The sequence below is a fragment of the Vipera ursinii genome (assembly GCF_947247035.1).
Source record: "Vipera ursinii genome assembly, chromosome: 4".
Taxonomy (NCBI): domain Eukaryota; kingdom Metazoa; phylum Chordata; class Lepidosauria; order Squamata; family Viperidae; genus Vipera; species Vipera ursinii.
In genome coordinates, this window is record NC_139514.1 from 55,897,334 (window position 1) to 55,916,347 (window position 19,014).

At 37.7% G+C, this 19,014-nt stretch overlaps 1 protein-coding gene across 1 annotated transcript in view; it reads left to right on the forward strand.

Annotated features, from left to right (window-relative positions):
* PDE9A (phosphodiesterase 9A) overlaps positions 1 to 16,892 on the forward strand; it is a gene marked incomplete at its 5' end in the record, with an annotated part of 73,928 nt that extends 57,036 nt beyond the window's left edge. Inside the window, 8 exons of the mRNA XM_083361599.1 lie at positions 699 to 781; positions 4,014 to 4,170; positions 5,880 to 5,993; positions 6,809 to 6,913; positions 8,619 to 8,747; positions 8,973 to 9,089; positions 12,477 to 12,547; positions 16,685 to 16,892. Of these exons, the coding sequence (XP_083217725.1) occupies positions 699 to 781; positions 4,014 to 4,170; positions 5,880 to 5,993; positions 6,809 to 6,913; positions 8,619 to 8,747; positions 8,973 to 9,089; positions 12,477 to 12,527 (756 nt within the window). The 3' untranslated portion in view covers positions 12,528 to 12,547; positions 16,685 to 16,892. The remainder of the gene's footprint in view (positions 1 to 698; positions 782 to 4,013; positions 4,171 to 5,879; positions 5,994 to 6,808; positions 6,914 to 8,618; positions 8,748 to 8,972; positions 9,090 to 12,476; positions 12,548 to 16,684) is intronic.
* Between the last annotated feature and the right edge of the window lie 2,122 nt (positions 16,893 to 19,014).

The following is a 19,014-nucleotide window of genomic DNA, read 5'->3' on the forward strand; positions in this document are numbered from 1 at the left end:
AGTGGCCAATACAAGAACAATTGTATTATCAGACTTTTGTCAGACAGTTGCTGGGATTTGAAAAATTGGTCTATATGTTCTTTTTTCCCAGTTGCAATGCTTCCATATTTTCCCATTGCTTTTTCTCTCCTTCCTCCCCACACCCTGAAAAAAAAAAAGCTAAAAAGAAAGAAAGGCTGAACAGGTCTTTTGACTGGTAGGGAGAAAATAATGCAAGGCAAGATAATTATTGATATAGTACATTTGCAAAGAAGAAGAATTTCTTGTGTAACCCCAAGTTATTTTCTCAAGCAAGTAGCAGAAAATAAAAAGTATTCCCCTATTGCTATTTCTCTTTGGTACTGAAATAAAATATGAAATACGAAAATAAGTATCTTTTTTGACTAATATAAATCCTGGCACCACATACTGTATTGCAAGCTGAGCAAACTTTGCATTTAAATAAAATTTATCCACGGTTAAGCAGATCCAACATTTCCGCTCTATCCTGTTGTTAATTATACATCACTGCCAGACTTGGATGATTTGCTAGGCTGTCCTGCCAGAAAAAGGCTCTTTAAACTGGCTGCAGTAAATGTAGCCATTAGGTGTTGACTTAACCTTGTTTCATGTTATTTTTCTGATACTTAAATGTCCTTCTGATGTTGTGAAAGCTGTATGAAATTATAAGACTGTATTTTCTCCCTTTTCTCTTTTAGGCAAAGATTTCTCAAATGGATATCTTAATGCTAATGACAGCATCAGTGTGTCATGATCTGGATCACCCAGGGTATAATAACACGTATGTATTCTTTTGAAAGAGAGTCAAAGGCATATAGCAACTGCATAGAGAAACAGAACACAATTGAAACTTCATGTTAAACATGGGTCTATGACAGGGGTAGGCAACCTTGGCTCTTTTATGACTCGTGGACTTCAACTGCCAGAATTCCTGAGCCAGCATGGCTCAGTATTGAAACTTCTCCATTTCTCCTCAGCATGGCTGGCTCAGGAATTCTGGGAGTTGAAGTCCACAAGTCATAAAAGAGCCAAAGCTGCCAAAAGAGTTCCACTGATATCAAAGAAATGGTGGAATAGAATCATTAAAGAAAGGATAAAAAAGGAGGGATGGAATGAAATGTGAATGACAAAATTGAAAATATTTTTTTAATTTATTTTAAATCGTTAAACTGAATTTGTTAAATTGTCCCACAGCGAGTTGTCCTGGGGTGAGTTGGCCGTGGCGAGTTGGCTATGCAATCTTATGCAACATCCTTTCGCAGGAATTCCACCATAAGGTCTTCCACCCAGTTCCTGAGGATGCTGGCCCAACACATTAGTGGAATAGAAAATGCACTGCCTAAATTGAAATATATAATGCTAAAGGCTGTAGGTATTATTTTGGCACCGGGGGGGGGGGAGAAAACTCAAAAAAGCCTTTTCCCTTGCTTTGCAAAAAATATACTGACAATAAATTAAACTGTGCTCCTTTGTTGTCTTCCTGTAGTACACGGTGCCTAAGACACTTCATTCTGCTGCCTGGTAAATATACACAGGATATTAATTTCAGGCTATTTACATTAGCAGGATATAATAATCGGCTAGAGCAGACATGTCAAACACAAGGCCTGGGGGCCGGATCTGGCCCGCGAAGTGGTTTCATGTGGCCCGCGAAGCCAACTTGGAAACAGTGAGGGAACGGCCCCCACTGCCTTGGCCCTGGCCCAGAGACCCTCCTTCTGCCAGAGACCCTCAGATCTGTCCCACTCCTGCCCAGGCCCCCATAGGCACCCTTGATGCCAATGATGTAGAGCTGGCCACGCCCACCCAGTAGGCCATACGTACTCTAGCCATGCCCACCCAGTAGGCCATGCCCACCCAGGCCACACCCACCCGGCCCCTTAAGGGCAACCGCAATGCTGATGCGGCCCTCAATGAAATTGAGTTTGACACCCCTGGGCTAGAGTGTAAGGTTTAAGCAAATTAGAGTAGCCAATAATACATCTTCTAAAAGAGGAAGTTAATCAAACCCCAAATAAGATCACTTGGCCAAATGAAGATTTTTTTTAAAACAATATGTGTACATCTTTATTAGATCTGGGAAAAATAAATGTGATCTTCTTTGACCCTTGGCTTCAAACATGTTTTTTAAAGCTGTGTGGTAATGTATTTATAAAAGTATGTTTCACTCTATATGTATGGGTAGGAAATGTATTTTAAAAAACAATCTTGAGGAAGGAAGTAACATCTTATAATTGGTTTGCGTTAGTAAAACATTGGAACAAACAGAGTACAATGACTGTATCTTCAGGCACGCATCCTTACAGAATTATAAAGATTAATAACAAAAATGTTAACATAATTGCAGGTTTGTAAATAAATAGCATTGAAATGGGTGATTGAACTGTGAAAAAAATGAAGGAGCAATGCAAAAATGAAACAGAACATATCCTAATGCCTCCTTAAGTAACACCAGCTGCCTGCAATTAGTGCAGGTTCGCGTCCCACCAGGCTCAAGGTTGACTCAGCCTTCCATCCTTCCGAGGTAGGTAAAATGAGGACCCAGATTGTTGGGGGCAATTAAGCTGACTTTGTAATAATGCCGCTTGGGGGGGGGGTGTGTGAAAGCCCTAATAAGCAGGCATATACATAGAATGAAGGCTACTGCTAAGCTTGTAAGCCGCCCTGAGTCTTTGGAGAAGGGCGGGATATAAATGGAATTAAAATAAATAAATAAAAATATCCCATTATAGCTTCCAAATTAGCTATATATTTAATGGATGAGGATAGTGAAAGTGTACTGAAAACATTTTGCCTCCCAAGAACAGCAGCAGAATTAAATTGGGAAAAGTGAAGAGGTGGCATTTGGATAAGAGGCAGCAACCTGAGCTTAAAGATGAATTGTATCAGAAGGTGAACATTAATGAATACGAGAACCACATTTCTATTTCCATATATGACTCCATGAATCTTTCTGAGAAACATTGGTTCCTAGGACACATCTTGGCACTGTATATGATTTACTGGCTTATGATTATGTCGTGTATCTCTTTTTCCCCTTTAAAAAGATTGTGGGTTTTTTAAAATGAGTAAATAATTCCTACTTCAAGAGAGATCTGAAACAGATGTAACACTAAAGCCCATTATAACTGATTGTCCACTGGATCTTTTTTCTCTTTTCATATTGGTCCTTTGCTCAGTATATATTGTTTTAAAAGCTAACAGAAACTCAAAGGTAGAAAATTAAAAGCTTAAAATAAAAAAAATGTATCGGAATAGAGATATAAATAAATGCTATAGTTCAAGATCTAAGGGAAAGGTAATTCCCAACATAAAAGAATAAAAGTATATGCCTGCATGCACAGGCACTCAGATACACATACCGGTAGATAAAACTTGGTACTTTTGCTGCAGATTTACCATTGCAGCATTTACTTTAATAAACAGTTTCCTCTTTGCAGAGGTAATTGCCGTAGCAGTAGAGTATGCAAAACTGCACTTTAAACACACGTCTACATTTTTGTTAGATCCAGTTTCTAACAATGTAATTCTAATCCAAACTTGATCTGTACAGAAAGCCAGTTTGACTATGTGGCTTTCCTGTTTCCCTTCTTTCACTGCATCCATAGCATTACCTCCAAGGTCTTTCTTAAGAGCAGCCACCAAGACCAAGGATGCTGTGGTGGTCTGGAATGGAGAGCAGAAGACAGGAAACCCATGAAAGCATATGCCAGGGGCAGGCAACCTCGGCTCATTTATGACTCATGGACTTCAACTCCCAGAATTCCTGAGTCAGCATTTATGACTCATGAGTCATTCATGAGTCATAAAAGAGCCAAGGTTGCCTACCCCTGGCATATGCCATATTAGATGCATTAAGTTTTGAGATCAGTTTTTTTTCATAGCTTATTTTCACATTCTGGTTTTTTACATTACACCTGGAATTTATTATTTCCTCAGTTCCCTGTTTTTGATTCCATTGTAGAAATAAGCTAATTTAGCACATTTCTGTTTATGCCTTTGCTTTACTTAAGGTACCAGATCAATGCACGGACAGAGCTAGCTGTGCGCTACAATGATATTTCCCCACTAGAGAATCATCACTGTGCGGTGGCTTTCCAGATCCTTGCACAGCCAGAATGCAACATTTTCTCCAGTCTTGATAAGGAACAGTTCAAACGGATCAGACAGGTATGGGTTCAAAGGTATGGGGTCACCTCCACATACGTTCTCTGTCACAGAGAATTGCAGCTGAATTCAGCTGGTCTGTCTCAGGATTAAGGAGACTGTACCCCTCAAAATTATGCTTAACTACAATGCTCTAAAAACTCTTATTGACCAGGCATAGAGATTCCCCAAGTGCTATCTCCATGGGTTGAAAATTTGAGAGCTTAATATCTGAGTCTGTTTTACTGAAATGTCTCAAGTGCTCTCTGAAGTGTATCAAACAGCAGAAAGAGGACTAGATCTTTGAGCATGCCAAGAGAGACTTTGATAAAAAGTTTTTAAAATCTGGAGCTACAAGGTAAAACATAGCATGAAAGCCGGCTTGGTCTAGCAGTTAAGGTAACTAGAAAGTGGGAGGCTGTGAGTTCTAGTCCTGTCTTAGCGTGAAAGCCAGCTGAGTGATTTGGGGCCAGTCATTCTATCTCAACTCAAACCACCTCCCAGGGTTGCTGTTATGGGGAAAATAGGAGGAAGATAGTGTGCTGAATGTGTTCGTTGCCTTGAGTTACTTGTAAAAATAATAATCAAAGGATGGTACAGAGCCCGGTGACTAAGAGCAGGCAGGGATAAAATGAAATGAAATAAAATAATATTCTCCTAGTCAGCATGTCTCATCTGAGCAATTCAATAGAAGCATCATCAACAGTCAAACCTAATGAAATAAATACCTCATGGACAAGCTGGTGCCTTTCAATTAGATTAGATACAACACACATCATCCTTAGTTATCATAGTAGGAATGATTCTTATTTGTAGTTTAACACAACTAGGAAATGGTTCCAGTTCAGTGAAGGATATTGCAGGTATATTTGGAAAAACATTATAGCTTTTTACATTATAGTGTGTAAATATATTTAACTGGTTTTATTGCAAGTTTTGTTTTTTGGGAAAAGCCCTAAGGGAATGCTAAAGAGAAGGGTATAATGTAGCATAGTGTAATATAACATAACACACATAAATAAAAAAATCATATTATGCTTTAAATTACAAAACAATGTAAACAACATATTATGCTAAATCTATTCTTGATGTTTTGTTAAAGCAATTCTCAGTTCATGCAGAAGCACCAATGCCAGATCAACCCTCCTGCTATGCAAAAAAAAAGGGGGGGGGGAATACATGTACATGTGTCCCCCTGTATGGCTAATAGAATTTCCTACATGTTTGGACTTAATATCATGATTATAGACCTGATCCAAATTTGCCTTCCATAGCTCATAACGGGGAAAAAAGGTAATTATACTGAAAACTCCTAGCATAGAGTTTCAGCAAAATTCTGTCCTGTGTTTTTCCTCAAAATAGCTTCCTTCTTCAGAATAAATCATGTCCCAAAAGGGGGAAATTGAACAAGGGGCGATAATGCAGCATCCAATCTGGGTTTTGTTTTCTGAGCTTTCAGACTCATGCTGGAACCCATCTTCAGAGAACATCTTTCTATCAGAGCTCTGCTAGAGAGAAGTTCCCTGAAAATGGGCTCTAGCATGAGTCCAAAAACTCAGAAGACTAAACCTCTGGTCGCAGTGATTGACCCAGATTGGATCCTGCAACATTATCCGGGGACACATATATTTGCCTCCATTCATAAGGGGTGATAATACATAGAAAGCTAGAATAGTTCTATTTCCAGAAGCATAAAATGTTTCTTCTTTTTTCTTAAAAAAACAACAACATAGGGAATAATTACATTAATCCTAGCAACGGACATGGCACAGCATGCTGAAATACTGGATTCTTTCAAAGAAATCTTAGATGAGTTTGACTATTCAAATGAGGAACATGTAACTCAGGTAAGAAGCTTTACTTTATTTGCATTTAGCATTTATTCAGATGGAAAAGATTCTCCAACTTGGCTTAAAGATCAATAAAAAGAGACAATCTTGCTTTCAGGATTGGGCAACCTGATGGCATTCCCAGAACCAAAAAAACTCAGCTTTGTGGATTCTTATCATTTGGAGATGGAAAAATACACGAGCTTTTCCATTACCTATTTATAGCCTCCCTGGAATAGCTCGGCAACCACAGTTCCCATGAAGCTGATCTTGTCTCATTCAGGAAGCCAGGATTAATAATATAGCTATTTCAGAGCAATCCTACCTAAGTGTGTGGAATATTCAGATGATTCTGAACTGCAGACCTTCCCACAGCCCTGCACTGGCTGTGCTTGCTTAAAGTCCGGGAGTTATAGTAGTAGAATCTCTGATAGACCATGGAGTTCCCATTTATTGCCCATGTTCAAAATGCTGAACTTCAAATCACCATTTTGTGGGATATTGGTTTTTATTGCTTTAACGTCTACAGTGAGTTGAGGACAGGCTGCCTTGCTTGGTGGACATGTAAAAATATGCTTTCACTCTTTTCAATTAAATGGAGGGGAAGGCAACCAGAACAAAGGGCCCACCCCCGTGATACCAGGATCAGAACTTAGAAGGATTTCTAATTTGGCTGTATGTTTTGCTTTGATCATTACAGAGAGTCCATTTGTTTCAAACAAATCTTATTCACCCTGGTATTAATTTCACTGCTGACTTTCCACAACAAAGTGGGGGGAAAAACACTGGCAGATAAAATAAAGATCTCACATAAACTGCTTTGCTGTTTTCAGCTGAAGATGATACTGATCAAGTGCTGTGATATCTCCAATGAAGTTCGCCCAATGGAAATAGCAGAACCCTGGGTGGACTGCTTATTGGAAGAATATTTCATGCAGGTAAAAAGATAACACAGTTACAGATGAATCGCCATAATGATTTATATTTTTAAATTCCTTCTGAGGTCCATCCAATTGCAATGCTGCTGTGCGAGGACCACGGGGCTGGTTGTTATGAAGCATAATGAGAAAGTGGTCGTGGAGACCAGAATAGTGGAACAGCTGCATAGGCAATCCCCACACAGGCTCCCTTTCACATAAGGATCTGCAAGCTCCAATATAGCAAAAGTTATTGTATCTACCCTCTAGGGTGGACAGTAGATGTTGTGTTTTGATTATTGTTACACTCAGATTCCGCAGACAGCCTGATTGCCTTCTGCACATGGATGATGGGGTGGGAGGTTTGGGACACCCTTTTGTCTTTTGTTTGTACTAGAAAAAAATATGTTGGACTGACTTTGTGGATCCACTATGTTGGGGGGGGGGAATACTTGCAGTAAGTTTTGTGTCTAACTGCAGATTGCTGCAGTATGCAACCTAGAAATATAGCCAAATAGTGTAAATGTTAATGGAAAGCTGCTTGTTCTCTCTTGAGAGTTGTTTCTGCCAGTCAGCTCAGCATATAAAGAATTTTCAAACTCAAGCAAGTTAGATTTGAGGCAACAGAAAACACAGCTAGCTAAGGAAGACTAAGTGGGTCAGGTGATAGATGCTGAATTATATAACTCAGTCTGCAATCAGTAAAACAATGTTAAGAGAAAGATAGGCGAGGAAAGGAAAGTCTAGTAGTTTTTAATAGATTAGTCGAGTTAGTTCTGAAAGGTCACTTTACTAGACCTCTCTTTTGGAGGTGATTGTAGGGAGCAATAGATAAAGGAATGGTTTGTTTGCCAAAGATTAGGCTGTCACAGTGATGCACATCAAGTAAAGCTTGTTGGTGACTGAGAACAGAAAAGAGGAATAAGAGTTGGTTTTTTTTTTAATTTAACATCTTTCCCTTATTGGAAAATAAATAACCTTAACCAACAATTTCATGTCAGTGTTTATCTGTATGTCGGCCTGTCAGTCTACAAACACACAAACATTTATACATACTGTAATATAAATGTATAAAACCAGAAAACAATACAGCTCATGAGAGATTAGGTCAGGAGTCTTCAAACCTGGCCCTTTTATGACTTGTGGACTTCCAGAATTCCTCAGCCAGTGTGTTTGGGTGAGGAATTCTGGGAGTTGAAGTCCACAAGTCATAAAAGGGCCAAGTTTGAAGACCCCTAGGTCTTCTTTCAATTAAACTGCATCACCTGTATATTTATTCTTTTGATGTGGGCTTAATTTCCTCCTTTCATTTTGAAGGAAAAAAAATTCAGGGCCTAATTTAGTATCTTCCATCATTTGGAAGTAGGTGCACATCAGTCTCCTGTTTAAAAAAAATCCAGACATAAATAAGTGGCAGCCAGAGATGATTCCAGTGGGAAAATGATGAGTCTATAGGAAAGGGTTGGCTCACTGTTCTCTATATTACATTGTTCCAGTCCAGATATGAGGGGTAGATATTTCGGAGACATTTATGACACAATTGTCAGTTGGGACTCCTGTTCTGAAACTGTATTTATATTGCTTCTCTGGTTGAATAGCACTCAAAACACCCTGCTTGGGCTAAAATACAGGTTACATAAATTGTATTAGACAGATAATTAAAAATACATAAATGACATGGTTTGTGTATTAACATTCTTATGATACATTGCTATACTTGTTGTAGAGTGACCGGGAAAAGTCTGAAGGTCTTCCAGTGGCACCTTTTATGGACCGAGACAAAGTGACCAAACCAACAGCACAGATTGGCTTCCTCAAATTTGTTCTTATTCCAATGTTTGAAACTGTAACAAGGGTAAGGGACTTGAAATATATAATCAAATCCCAAATGGTGCCCTCATTTAATAGGACAACTTATCTTTTTTTTAAAGTTAATATTTTTTCCTCAGGCTTTATAAAATACAAGTGTCCATTTCCCAGGGTCCTACTCCCAATCCTTCTCTATTGTATACAGTATAATGTTAGCTTTTTTTTTTAAACTGGTGATAATCAGATAACTTTTCTTTCCCCATTATGTTAGCTTTTTCCAGAAGTTGAAGAAGTAATGCTCCAGCCACTTTGGGAATCCAGAGATCGCTATGAGGAGCTGAAACAAATAGATGATGCTATGAAAGAGGTCAGGAGACCACCTTCTCGGGTATTGCTTTATCTTATTTTCATCCTACTTCTCTTCTAACCAGCTCTCTTTAGTCTGCCTGCCCTTAAAATATTTTCTGGAAAAATATCTATTTCTTTCTCTGACTCATTCTTCAAAAAAGTAGGCCACTTTGCTTTTCCAAACAGTATTCAAACTATGTTTGTGTGTGAATGGATATGTGTGATAGCCACCACTTTACTCCAATGATGTCCTAGAAAAAAGTTATATTTCAAGCATAATGAAGAGTGCAAAATGGTGCTTAGGCTGCCAACGTAGGTTATGCTGCTATAGCATGGGGGTGGGGGGTGGGGGCGGGGAACCAGCCCTATAAATTATGCAGGATTTTTTTTAAAAAAATGTCATGCTGGTATGTTCCATCTCTGTGAAACCTTTGGAGATCTTTTTTCTTCTCCCAAGACAAATAAGTAGACATTTATCTGTCTACAAATATTATGGAAGATTCCTATTTTCTTCCAGTTTTGCTTCTGCTGGTCCTCAGTTATGCCTCCTCTGTTAATTGCCTTCAACACGTAGATTTTAGAAAGTGTGCAGTGGTCCTGTAATATACTGTATACTGGGCTTTAAAACCCCAATGCTTGGGGTTAGCAAATGGTTCCCAGGAGAATTCTAAAGTATACTCCCAGACTGTCTTCCCCCCCCCCCCGGGCAAATAATGTTAAAATTATGAAATCTTATTAGGTCTTGCCATGCCTAGCTCACTAGTTTCTGATGAGCTTTGGCCATTTATTTAATTAGACATCTGGTTTTTCATGGAACATCACATGAATCTGCTTATTATCTGTCTACCAATCAACAATTTCAATGTATTTGGTAGCTCAGTTCCCTAACGACAATTAAATCAATTCAGAGCTCAGCAGCTGATGTGTCATAACAAACTATTATCTCCCTTGAGTCACACTCACATCTAGCTGTTTGTATGGGCATGTCCATTCTGTATTCTTGCTATTGCTCTCCATTTTTTAAATTTTCCAGTCTACTTTGCAATCTTGGCCTTTGCATTCAAATTTATTCCATCCCTACAATTCACATTTCTTCTTGGCTTTGAAGCAAAATTCTATTTTAAAAAGCCTTATTTTCTATCTTCTGGTTGCTAAGGAGGACATGAATGATATCAACTGTGCAACATATATGATTTATTTTTATTTCTGTGGGTTGATCTGTGTGGGAGACAATGGCTTATATCTAGAAGGTCTATGGCCTGTGTGCTCTGGCGTTTGTTTTAAAGGACAGCTATGGTTCCTGAGAACTAAATTTTATGTTGTGCAACAGAAAGCTGAGCAGGCTTTAGTCTTCCTCCCAATAGGATAAAATTCACTGGCTGCTCCTTCAACCTGAGCAACGAAACAATGAAAACTCTAGCACAAAGTAGTTTTCTGTAATGACCAGTGAAGCCAGCACACTAATCAAGCAGGCTTACAGATGTTCTACCAGCATACTTAAAAAAAGGTAAAGGTTCCCCCGCACATGCGTGCTAGTCGTTTCCGACTCTAGAGGCCGGTGCTCATCTCCGTTTCAAAGCCGAAGAGCCAGCGCTTGTCCGAGGACATCTCCGTGGTCACATGTGGCCGGCATGACTAGACGCCAAAGGCGCACGGAACGCTGTTACCTTCCCACCATAGTGGTCCCTATTTTTCTACTTGCATTTTTTTTATGTGCTTTCGAACTGCTAGGTTGGCAGAAGCTGGGACGAGTAACAGGCGCTATTTTGTTTAGGTGACTAAAAATTCTTAGCAGGCAAATAAAATAAAGGCTTAACATTTTTTCTATAATTATGTACAGGGCAACATAGATGGTCTTTCCAATCTGTTGTTCTAAGGCCTTGGAATTCCTGCTAATAAAAATCAGGCTATTATTTTCTCCAATTTTTGATACATTTTCTTGATTTTCAAACTCCCTAGATTTTTCTTAATCCTCACTGGATTAAGGCTGGATCTTTCTGGAGAAAATTCTCCATTTTCTTTCTTTCTGGTGGGGTTCCCAAAACTCAGAACAAAAAATTAATAAGGTTTGTGTTCTAACTATTTAGTTACATGGCTTCTTGCCTGGTTTCCTCTTATTTAACTAAGTAGTTACTATACTTTTAAAAAATTAAAATCATGCTCGGTGCTATTCTCAAAGCAGTTCATTCAAGAAAAAAAAATCCCTGGCATGAAAATGTACTTTGTGTTTTGGGGGCACTTTAAACTCCAACTAATAAATCATCACCTGTCAATATCTTATCTTGCCAGGTGGATAAGTATGTAAGCATTCCATATGTGTGCTGCTCTTCTTCCTGACCTGCATTTCCTCTCTTGTTGATTTGTGCAGACTTTGTGAACTCACCTTGAAATTTGGGTTTAGGAAAGGATTCTGTACAGAAATAGGAAACTCTGGGAAGCTGGTAGGAGAAAAAGATTATAAGAGTGCTGAAAAATGCAGTTGAAAGCTCCCTTTATCCTCTCTTCTCAAAACAATCTTTGCAGATTATTTGAAACAATGTAAAAATTGTGTTTTTTGAGCAGTGTGCAATTCAGTGTTTTTTTTGTAAAAGAAAAAGGTGCCGGAATTCACACATGTCATACAACCCGCCTTGTTTATCCTACAAGGTTCCATCCAAAAAAGGTGCCGGAACTCCGTTCTGAGCGTTCTATGAGAAAAAAAGCCCTGGTGCAATTAATCCATACAACTCACTTCCACTAGAGGTAGGGATGGCCATTACCTAGAATATTTTAAAAGGGGGTAGGTAAGTTTCAAAATGGCAGAATATTGGATTACTGTTAGCCATGACAGCAATAACACCAACGAATGCCAGTTGCAGCAAACATCAGAGACCTGTATTCATAACTGTTTGTAAGATCTTATAAAAGCTTGGGCCCACTGCACTAAAAAAAAAAGAATGCTAGGGCAGTTGTATAATTGGTTTGATGCAGTGGGGCTCTTGCAGTATTTATGGTCATCTCTGATGCAAAGATTACTCACAGTGTTAGGCCTATCAGTCTACTTTAAACTCACTCAAAAAATGTTCACACCAGGATAACATGCTGGACCTTTGCAATCTTAAATAGAATGGAAGCAACCTATATATCGTCTGGCCCCACCCTGGATTTCAAGCTCTCTTGGTTAGGAAACTCTCAGCAAGAAACAGCACGTTTCTATACAAAATATATTATATGTTGCTTTTCTTAGCTGGAACACCTAACAGCTGGAAATAAATACAAAGCTTATAGTGGCTTTGGAATAGTCCATTGTAGGGACAACTGAAAACTCAGCTTATCTTTTTGGACCCTACACAGTAATAATTTTATGTGTGATGTTTAATAATACAGTGGTTGAATGGTTGATTTATGAAATGACATACCTTTCAATAAACCAGTTACTTTATTTCAGTTTCAGAAGAAGAAGAATGAAAGTTTGACATGTGAAACCAGAGAGAAGTGAAGAGCAAAGCACAAAGAAAGGTTACATATCAAAATAATTTCTACTTATTCTTTGAAGGGTTCTGAATACTGAAGCAAATATTTAATAGTCAAATGTTTGAAATATTTAAAATAGGAAATCGTTGTGTTAATGGAATCAGCCAATTTCATTGCATGCGTACATACATATCTTCCTATCATGCTACAATATTCCCTTTTGAGATAGTTTTATGCAAAGTGCAGAAAAACGTAAAAAATAAAAAATATTTTAATAAATATATTTTAAATATACATTTTAAAATAAATTAAAAAAATAAAAAATATACTAAACGCATACAATAAGAAAAAGAAAGGGAAATTTAGCTAAATCTAATATAAGCTAACAACCAGCTAGTATACCTCTTTATATCTTTTTATCCTTGCAAAACATTGTTTCTATAGTATCTTGCCCATATACTGCTTTATGCATTGCCTTTGTTGCAATATATTCAATTTTCTTAATCAGAAATGCCTTGGGAAAAATCTCAGAATACCTGAGTTTGGGTTAAATATTAATTAATTAATTAATTTTTTGTAAAATATTTTATTAAGTTCAAGCTTTACAATCATAAGTACTTAATAAACAACTCGGTGTCTGGGTTCCTTTATTATTCAGTGGTATATGGTACTTTCACTCAAAATATCCAATACTACACCATCCAGTATTTCCCTGATCCTCTCTTCTTCCAATAATAATAATTTTTCCTCACTACGCAAGTATAATTCTTACTGCTATTAATACCTATAAAATTAAATATAAATAGCTTCATCACGTTTCTTTTTTTCAATTTTAATTTCCCTTCAATATTCAAAATAATTTTATCAATTATCACATCCTTCTATTTTATAATGGTCCTTTTATTTCTAACAATTGTCTATTCTTTTAATCACATTCAAACATCCATTAGATGGTAATACCTCATCTAATTAGTCAGGACCTCTATTTTCTTCAGTCTTACTTACTTTGCCAAATAACTTTGCAAGTCAGTATATTTAAATCACCAATTATTTCTTCCTCTGTTTCTGTATATGTTACTTGGAATAAAAAAGACAATTTAATTAAAGTGTTTTTGTAAAAATACTTAATCCATTTATATTCGTTAAACAGCCTCCATTTTCTTTCTCCTTCAGCTTCTCTTTTAGTTTCTTGTTCCTCAGATTTCAGCATTTTTCCTAACACTCTGTCATCCATTCTATCAATTCTTCCTGTCCTCAAATATGATTTGAAGTCTTGAAAAGTAAAATGTCTTTCCCTTTTCCGATGTTATATCTGGGTCTTCCAAATTTTTATTTATCTGCGCCTGTCTGTTGGTTTTTTTTTCAAATCCTCTGTCTTTATGTCAGTTTCCTCTATTTTTTCTTCTAGTTTCTCAGTTTCTAGTTCATTCTTTTTGGTCATTTTCTGAACTTTTTTGCTTGTAAGTTTAAATTGGAGAGTTGCTCATTTATGTTATTTAAATTATTTCAGTCTCCTCATAATTTAAAACAATTGTTCCTTAAATTGATTTCAACATGGAAAGAATTTCTTTCTGGAGTCCATTTACATTTTATTGTTGATTATCCCTGTTTCTTCCAAAGAGAAATAGTCCAGAAGCAACTTTCCCACTGTTTCTTAATATTTCTTGATAATTCTTGAAACTAAAAGTCAGTCAATATTTGTAATCCAGGCTGGCCAATTTAGAACAGTTTATTATCTCCTTCATACAGATAAAACAGCCCAAGGATTTTTTCCCCCTTTTCCCAGCTGCAGTCTGCAAAAGTAAAAGTTTCCAGGAACAATAAAGAGCCTTATCTCTGTCTAGGCTTTGTGCTAAATTTTCTTCAAGCACAATAAATTGTAATGCCAAGGTTCACCACTAGATGTCATTAACATCCATCTTCCAGTTTTTAAATCCAAACCTATTTCACCAACTTTCCAATATCTTTTCGAATATAAAGTCTTAAAAATACTTTTAGCCCCCAAATTTGTCAAAGCTATGTCTCTATATTAAATCCAAATTAATTTTGTAATTATCTCTAATTTCCCCCTGAAGAAAGTTATTCATTGGTTCTCTTTTCCTGAGAGAACGGAGTGGAAATTCCCCTTCTCTCTATCATCTGGAGGATTCTTTGCTTTGAGAGTTCTTTTTTTCAGGAAAATGTTTTAAAGTTATTAAAGAGGGGATCATTCTCACCCAGTTCCACCCATGTTGTTCAGAAGTTGCTAGTTAGTGCTTATCTTGGGTTGTCGGTGGCTTCTGGCTGGCCACATAAATGTGGCAAATCTTTCTTCTTCCGGTTTAAATGGCTTCCTTGGATCAAATAGAAGGGCTGCCACTCCTCTGCAATTTACAAGGGTCCCTTTCTTCTTTGTCACCTCTCAAGGGCAATTTTAGACCCTTTTTAGGGTCCCCAGCAAAGCAAAATTGCACGTAGAAAATGGAGCCCCATTTTCCTGTGCCCATTATGACACGACGTCTAACCCAGAAGTTCTGGGTCAAATATTAATGTAATAGAGATTCAGTAACAAATAGAAAGTCAAGTGGTTTCTATAATTGGCTTAGCAGTAGGAAACTGTTGCAGCAAATATTATTGTAACAGCACAATTAAGAATGGAAGAAACCTAAAAGTCACAATCCAATGAAACACAAATACATTCAGGTCCCACTGATGTTCACTGATGTTCATTCAAGTCTCTTTTTGATTAGTTTCCATCCATTGCTTCTTGTCCTGCCTTCAGGTGCTATTCTCCAAAGCACCTGAAGGCAAGACAAGAAGCAATGGGTGAAAACTAATCAAAGAGAGAAGCAACCTAGAACTAAGGAAAAATTTCCTGACAGTTAGAACAATTAATCAGTGGAACAACCTGCCTCCAGAAGTTGTGTATGCTCCAACACTGGAAGTTTTTAAGAAGAGATTAGATAACCATTTGTCTGAAATGGTATAGGGTTTCCTGCCTAAGCAGGGGGTTGGACTAGAAGACCTCCAAGGTCCCTTCCAGCTCTATTGTTGTTGTTGTTATTTCAGTAGAACCCAAATATCTTTAATTATTTGCTTTGGCTATATTAATATCAAATGGTCTTAAAACAGACCAGCTGTGACATGTCTCAAGATATGCTAGTCGTTATCTTTTAGTCATGCTGGCAGTGAGGAAGAGGGTTGTAGCCCAATACTATTCTATTTTGTACAAGGTTTTATTAAGTGTTGCTTGATCTACTCTAATCCTACTATTTCCTTGGTTAGCTGTGTTATAGAGAGTTTATCACCACACTGCCATACTACAAGTAGTCCTCCATTTATGACCAAAATTGAGCCAAAATTTCTGTTGCTAAGCAAGACAGTTGCTAAATGAGTTTTGCCCCAATTTACAGCCTTTCTTGCCACAGTTGCTAACAATCGTTGCAGCTGTTAAATGAGTAACACGGTTAAGTGAATCTGGCTTCCCCATTGACTTTGCTTGTCAGAAGATCACAAAAGGTCATCAGATGACCCCAGGACACTAAAACTGTCATAAATACGTGCCAATTGCCAAGCATCTGAATTTTAATCACTTGACCATGGGGATACTGCAAGCTGTCACAAGTTTGAAAACTGGCCACAAGTCATTTTTTTCAGTGCCGTTGTAATTTGAATGATTGCTAAACGAATGGTTGAACTACCTGTGTTTTCCTCCAGTCACTGAGGTAGCAGCACAGTATGCTTTGCACTGACCTTGTTGCAAGGCCCTATTTTGCCTCAGTCATGAGGTAGAAAGTGGCATTGCCCTTACAACTGCAATGTGGAACAAAAAAAATTAAAGAGATTGGTGGTTTCCTATGGGTTTGGTCTGCCCTTCCACTGAACATCAGATCTGGGGGCGGGGGTGGACTGTGTATGTATGGGGGCTTTTTATTGGCCCAGATTTCTGATCCCACAGAGTAGTTCTATACAATGATAGGCCTGATGGGGAAAGAGTCAGCATGCCAACACCGTCACTTTTCTTGCCAACTTTCTTTGTCCTGGGTCAGGCCAGAGGGGAGGGAGAAGTGCTCTTGGAATAACTTAAAATGGTTAAACGGGCTGGGAATGAGAAAGCAGCGTCGTGAGGACAGGTCCTTTAAATACAGCAGAACAACCAGACCTTGTTCTTTGAGCCTAATGATGTTTATATTTTAATTTTAGCATTACAGTTGATAAAAAAAGATCCCTTAGAAGTATGGCAAGTTCATCGAAGCATTGTGGGATTATCCAGCACAGACAAAGGATGAAGCTGAATAATTAACACTACTCAAGCACTTTTCACATTCCTTTTCTAAAGACTAGTATTTTTCCTAATGGGTACAAATGTTAAAGAGCCACCATTGTTGCATACATTTTTTTTAATTTTTAAAGTGGTCTTTTAAATAATATATTCTTATATCAAAACAAAACAAACAAATGGTTGTTGTAAGTATTCCCTTTTGTATATTTTATATGTGGTTATTTTTAATGCTTGGGGTGATTTTCTGAAAACATTGGGGAGGGGGGAGGGGAATGATGAATTTGTATGAAGAGTCATTTCAGAAATAGTTACAGTATATGAATGGGAACCAGATTCTGCCCCACTTTCTGCCTTCTGTCACTTTTCTCACACGTTTGACAAAACATCAATTTCAGGCTAGCTAAGAAAGCAGTTTTCTGCTTTACTGGTCAGCAGCTGTTTGTAGTCAAACAGCTTGAGAGAACTGAAGCCTGGGGCTACCCTGCATTGCTTGTTCCTCATTCCATTTTCAGAAATGCTTGCTTCTTTACGCTCATTTTTATAAATGAAATGTTCCCTCTGAAAACAGAGATTGTGTCAGAAGAAATTAAATGTGCAGTCTGCTATTTTCCCAAAAAGGCATGTGGCCTCCAGAAAAACTTCAAAACTTCTTGCCAAACTATCATTTTTAATGGGACTTCCAAAATATAAAATTATTAATTCGGTGGCTGCAGTGCTTTTTTTGTAAAAGAAAAAGGTGCCAGAACTCACACATGTCATACAACCCACCTTGCCTACCCTACAAGGTTCCATCCAAAAAAGGTGCCGGAACTCCGTTCTGAGTGTTCTATGAGGAAAAAAGCCCTGGGTGGCTGTAACCCTGTTAATAATTTAATTAGTTTAAACTGCATGACACATTAATTTCAATTACATTTTAAATCCAATCTAGTTTTTATTGCACTCTTGACCAGTTTTTGGAATTTGATTCTTGGCAAACCATTGTAAGATGTGCCCTTAAATACTGAAACAATTAAGATACTGTCAATGTCTGGGGCATTATTGACATGGGTTCAGCAATCCCATGTAGCCAGGACTTTGGGGCAGAGGCCCAGAAGTCTAACCAGCAGATGAACAGAATCACCTTGTCATGCAACAGTTCTGACTTACTCCACTTTAAAGTAAAATATTACAAATTACCAGTAAAAGAGGGATTGTCAGATGATTTAAGTGTAGAGTCCTTCAAAACACAATTCAACTGTTTTCTCAGCATTTCCTCTATAGCAGCAGTTGGGCAAAACCTAATTGGCTTAGGTAGAGATTGTATGGGAACCATAACTACACTGCTCTTTTGAGGACAAATGGTGCATTAGTGTAATCAATAGCTAAAGCTGCACTTGGAGTAGGTATTTTTCTTCTACCTTGCTTTAGTTTTTGTTATTACATCACTGCTCTAAATTCTTTTGGTATACAGACTCATTTGGTCTTATATAGCTCTCTGAAATAATCTACTAACATAACACTTCAGTAAGCTTATGTTTGCCTAGTGATCCATTGGCAAGATTTGGTTTAACCAAACTTCAGCAAGCCCACATTCAGTTCATGGCTTGGGAGCATTGCTTACTACCATTGTTGGTCATCTTTCAAGCCCAACAGTGTGTCTTGGGAACAAGGGGAGCAAGAATGAAAACAGATGGACAAAACAACTTACAGTGTGTGAACCAGCTCAGCAAAGCCCCATGTATTGCAGTATTACAGTGAAATGGATTGAAGCAGCACACCCCAAATGGATAATTTTATGAATCACTTAGGAATACTGACAAACCTCTGCTCAGCTAATGCATCTCTTCAAACCACATGTGCTGCATTGGGCGAAAGAATATTACTAATACAGTGTCTTGTGCACATATAACAGATACAAAAGTTAGAATAGGCAAAATAAGCTGTTTTTTTAAAGTAGGTCTTGTTCAAATATCATGTTAAGCTATAATATGATTTAATTTTGACAGTGTACCATGTGGTTTTTGTTATTATCATTTATTATCCACGGCTAATGGCTTTTGATATGCCCTGGTTCTGAAAATTTGGCTTAACACACAATGTGTGGAAAAGAACATTGAGAAAAGATGTGTTATCTGACTGGAATAAAGTGAGGTACAAAAAGATCCTCAGAGGGCTTCGGTATGGTGCACTGAGGTTTGACAGCCAAGATTAACCAATGGATGAGAAATCTTGGGAAGAAATGTGATGGGCAGCATATAGACATATGAAATTT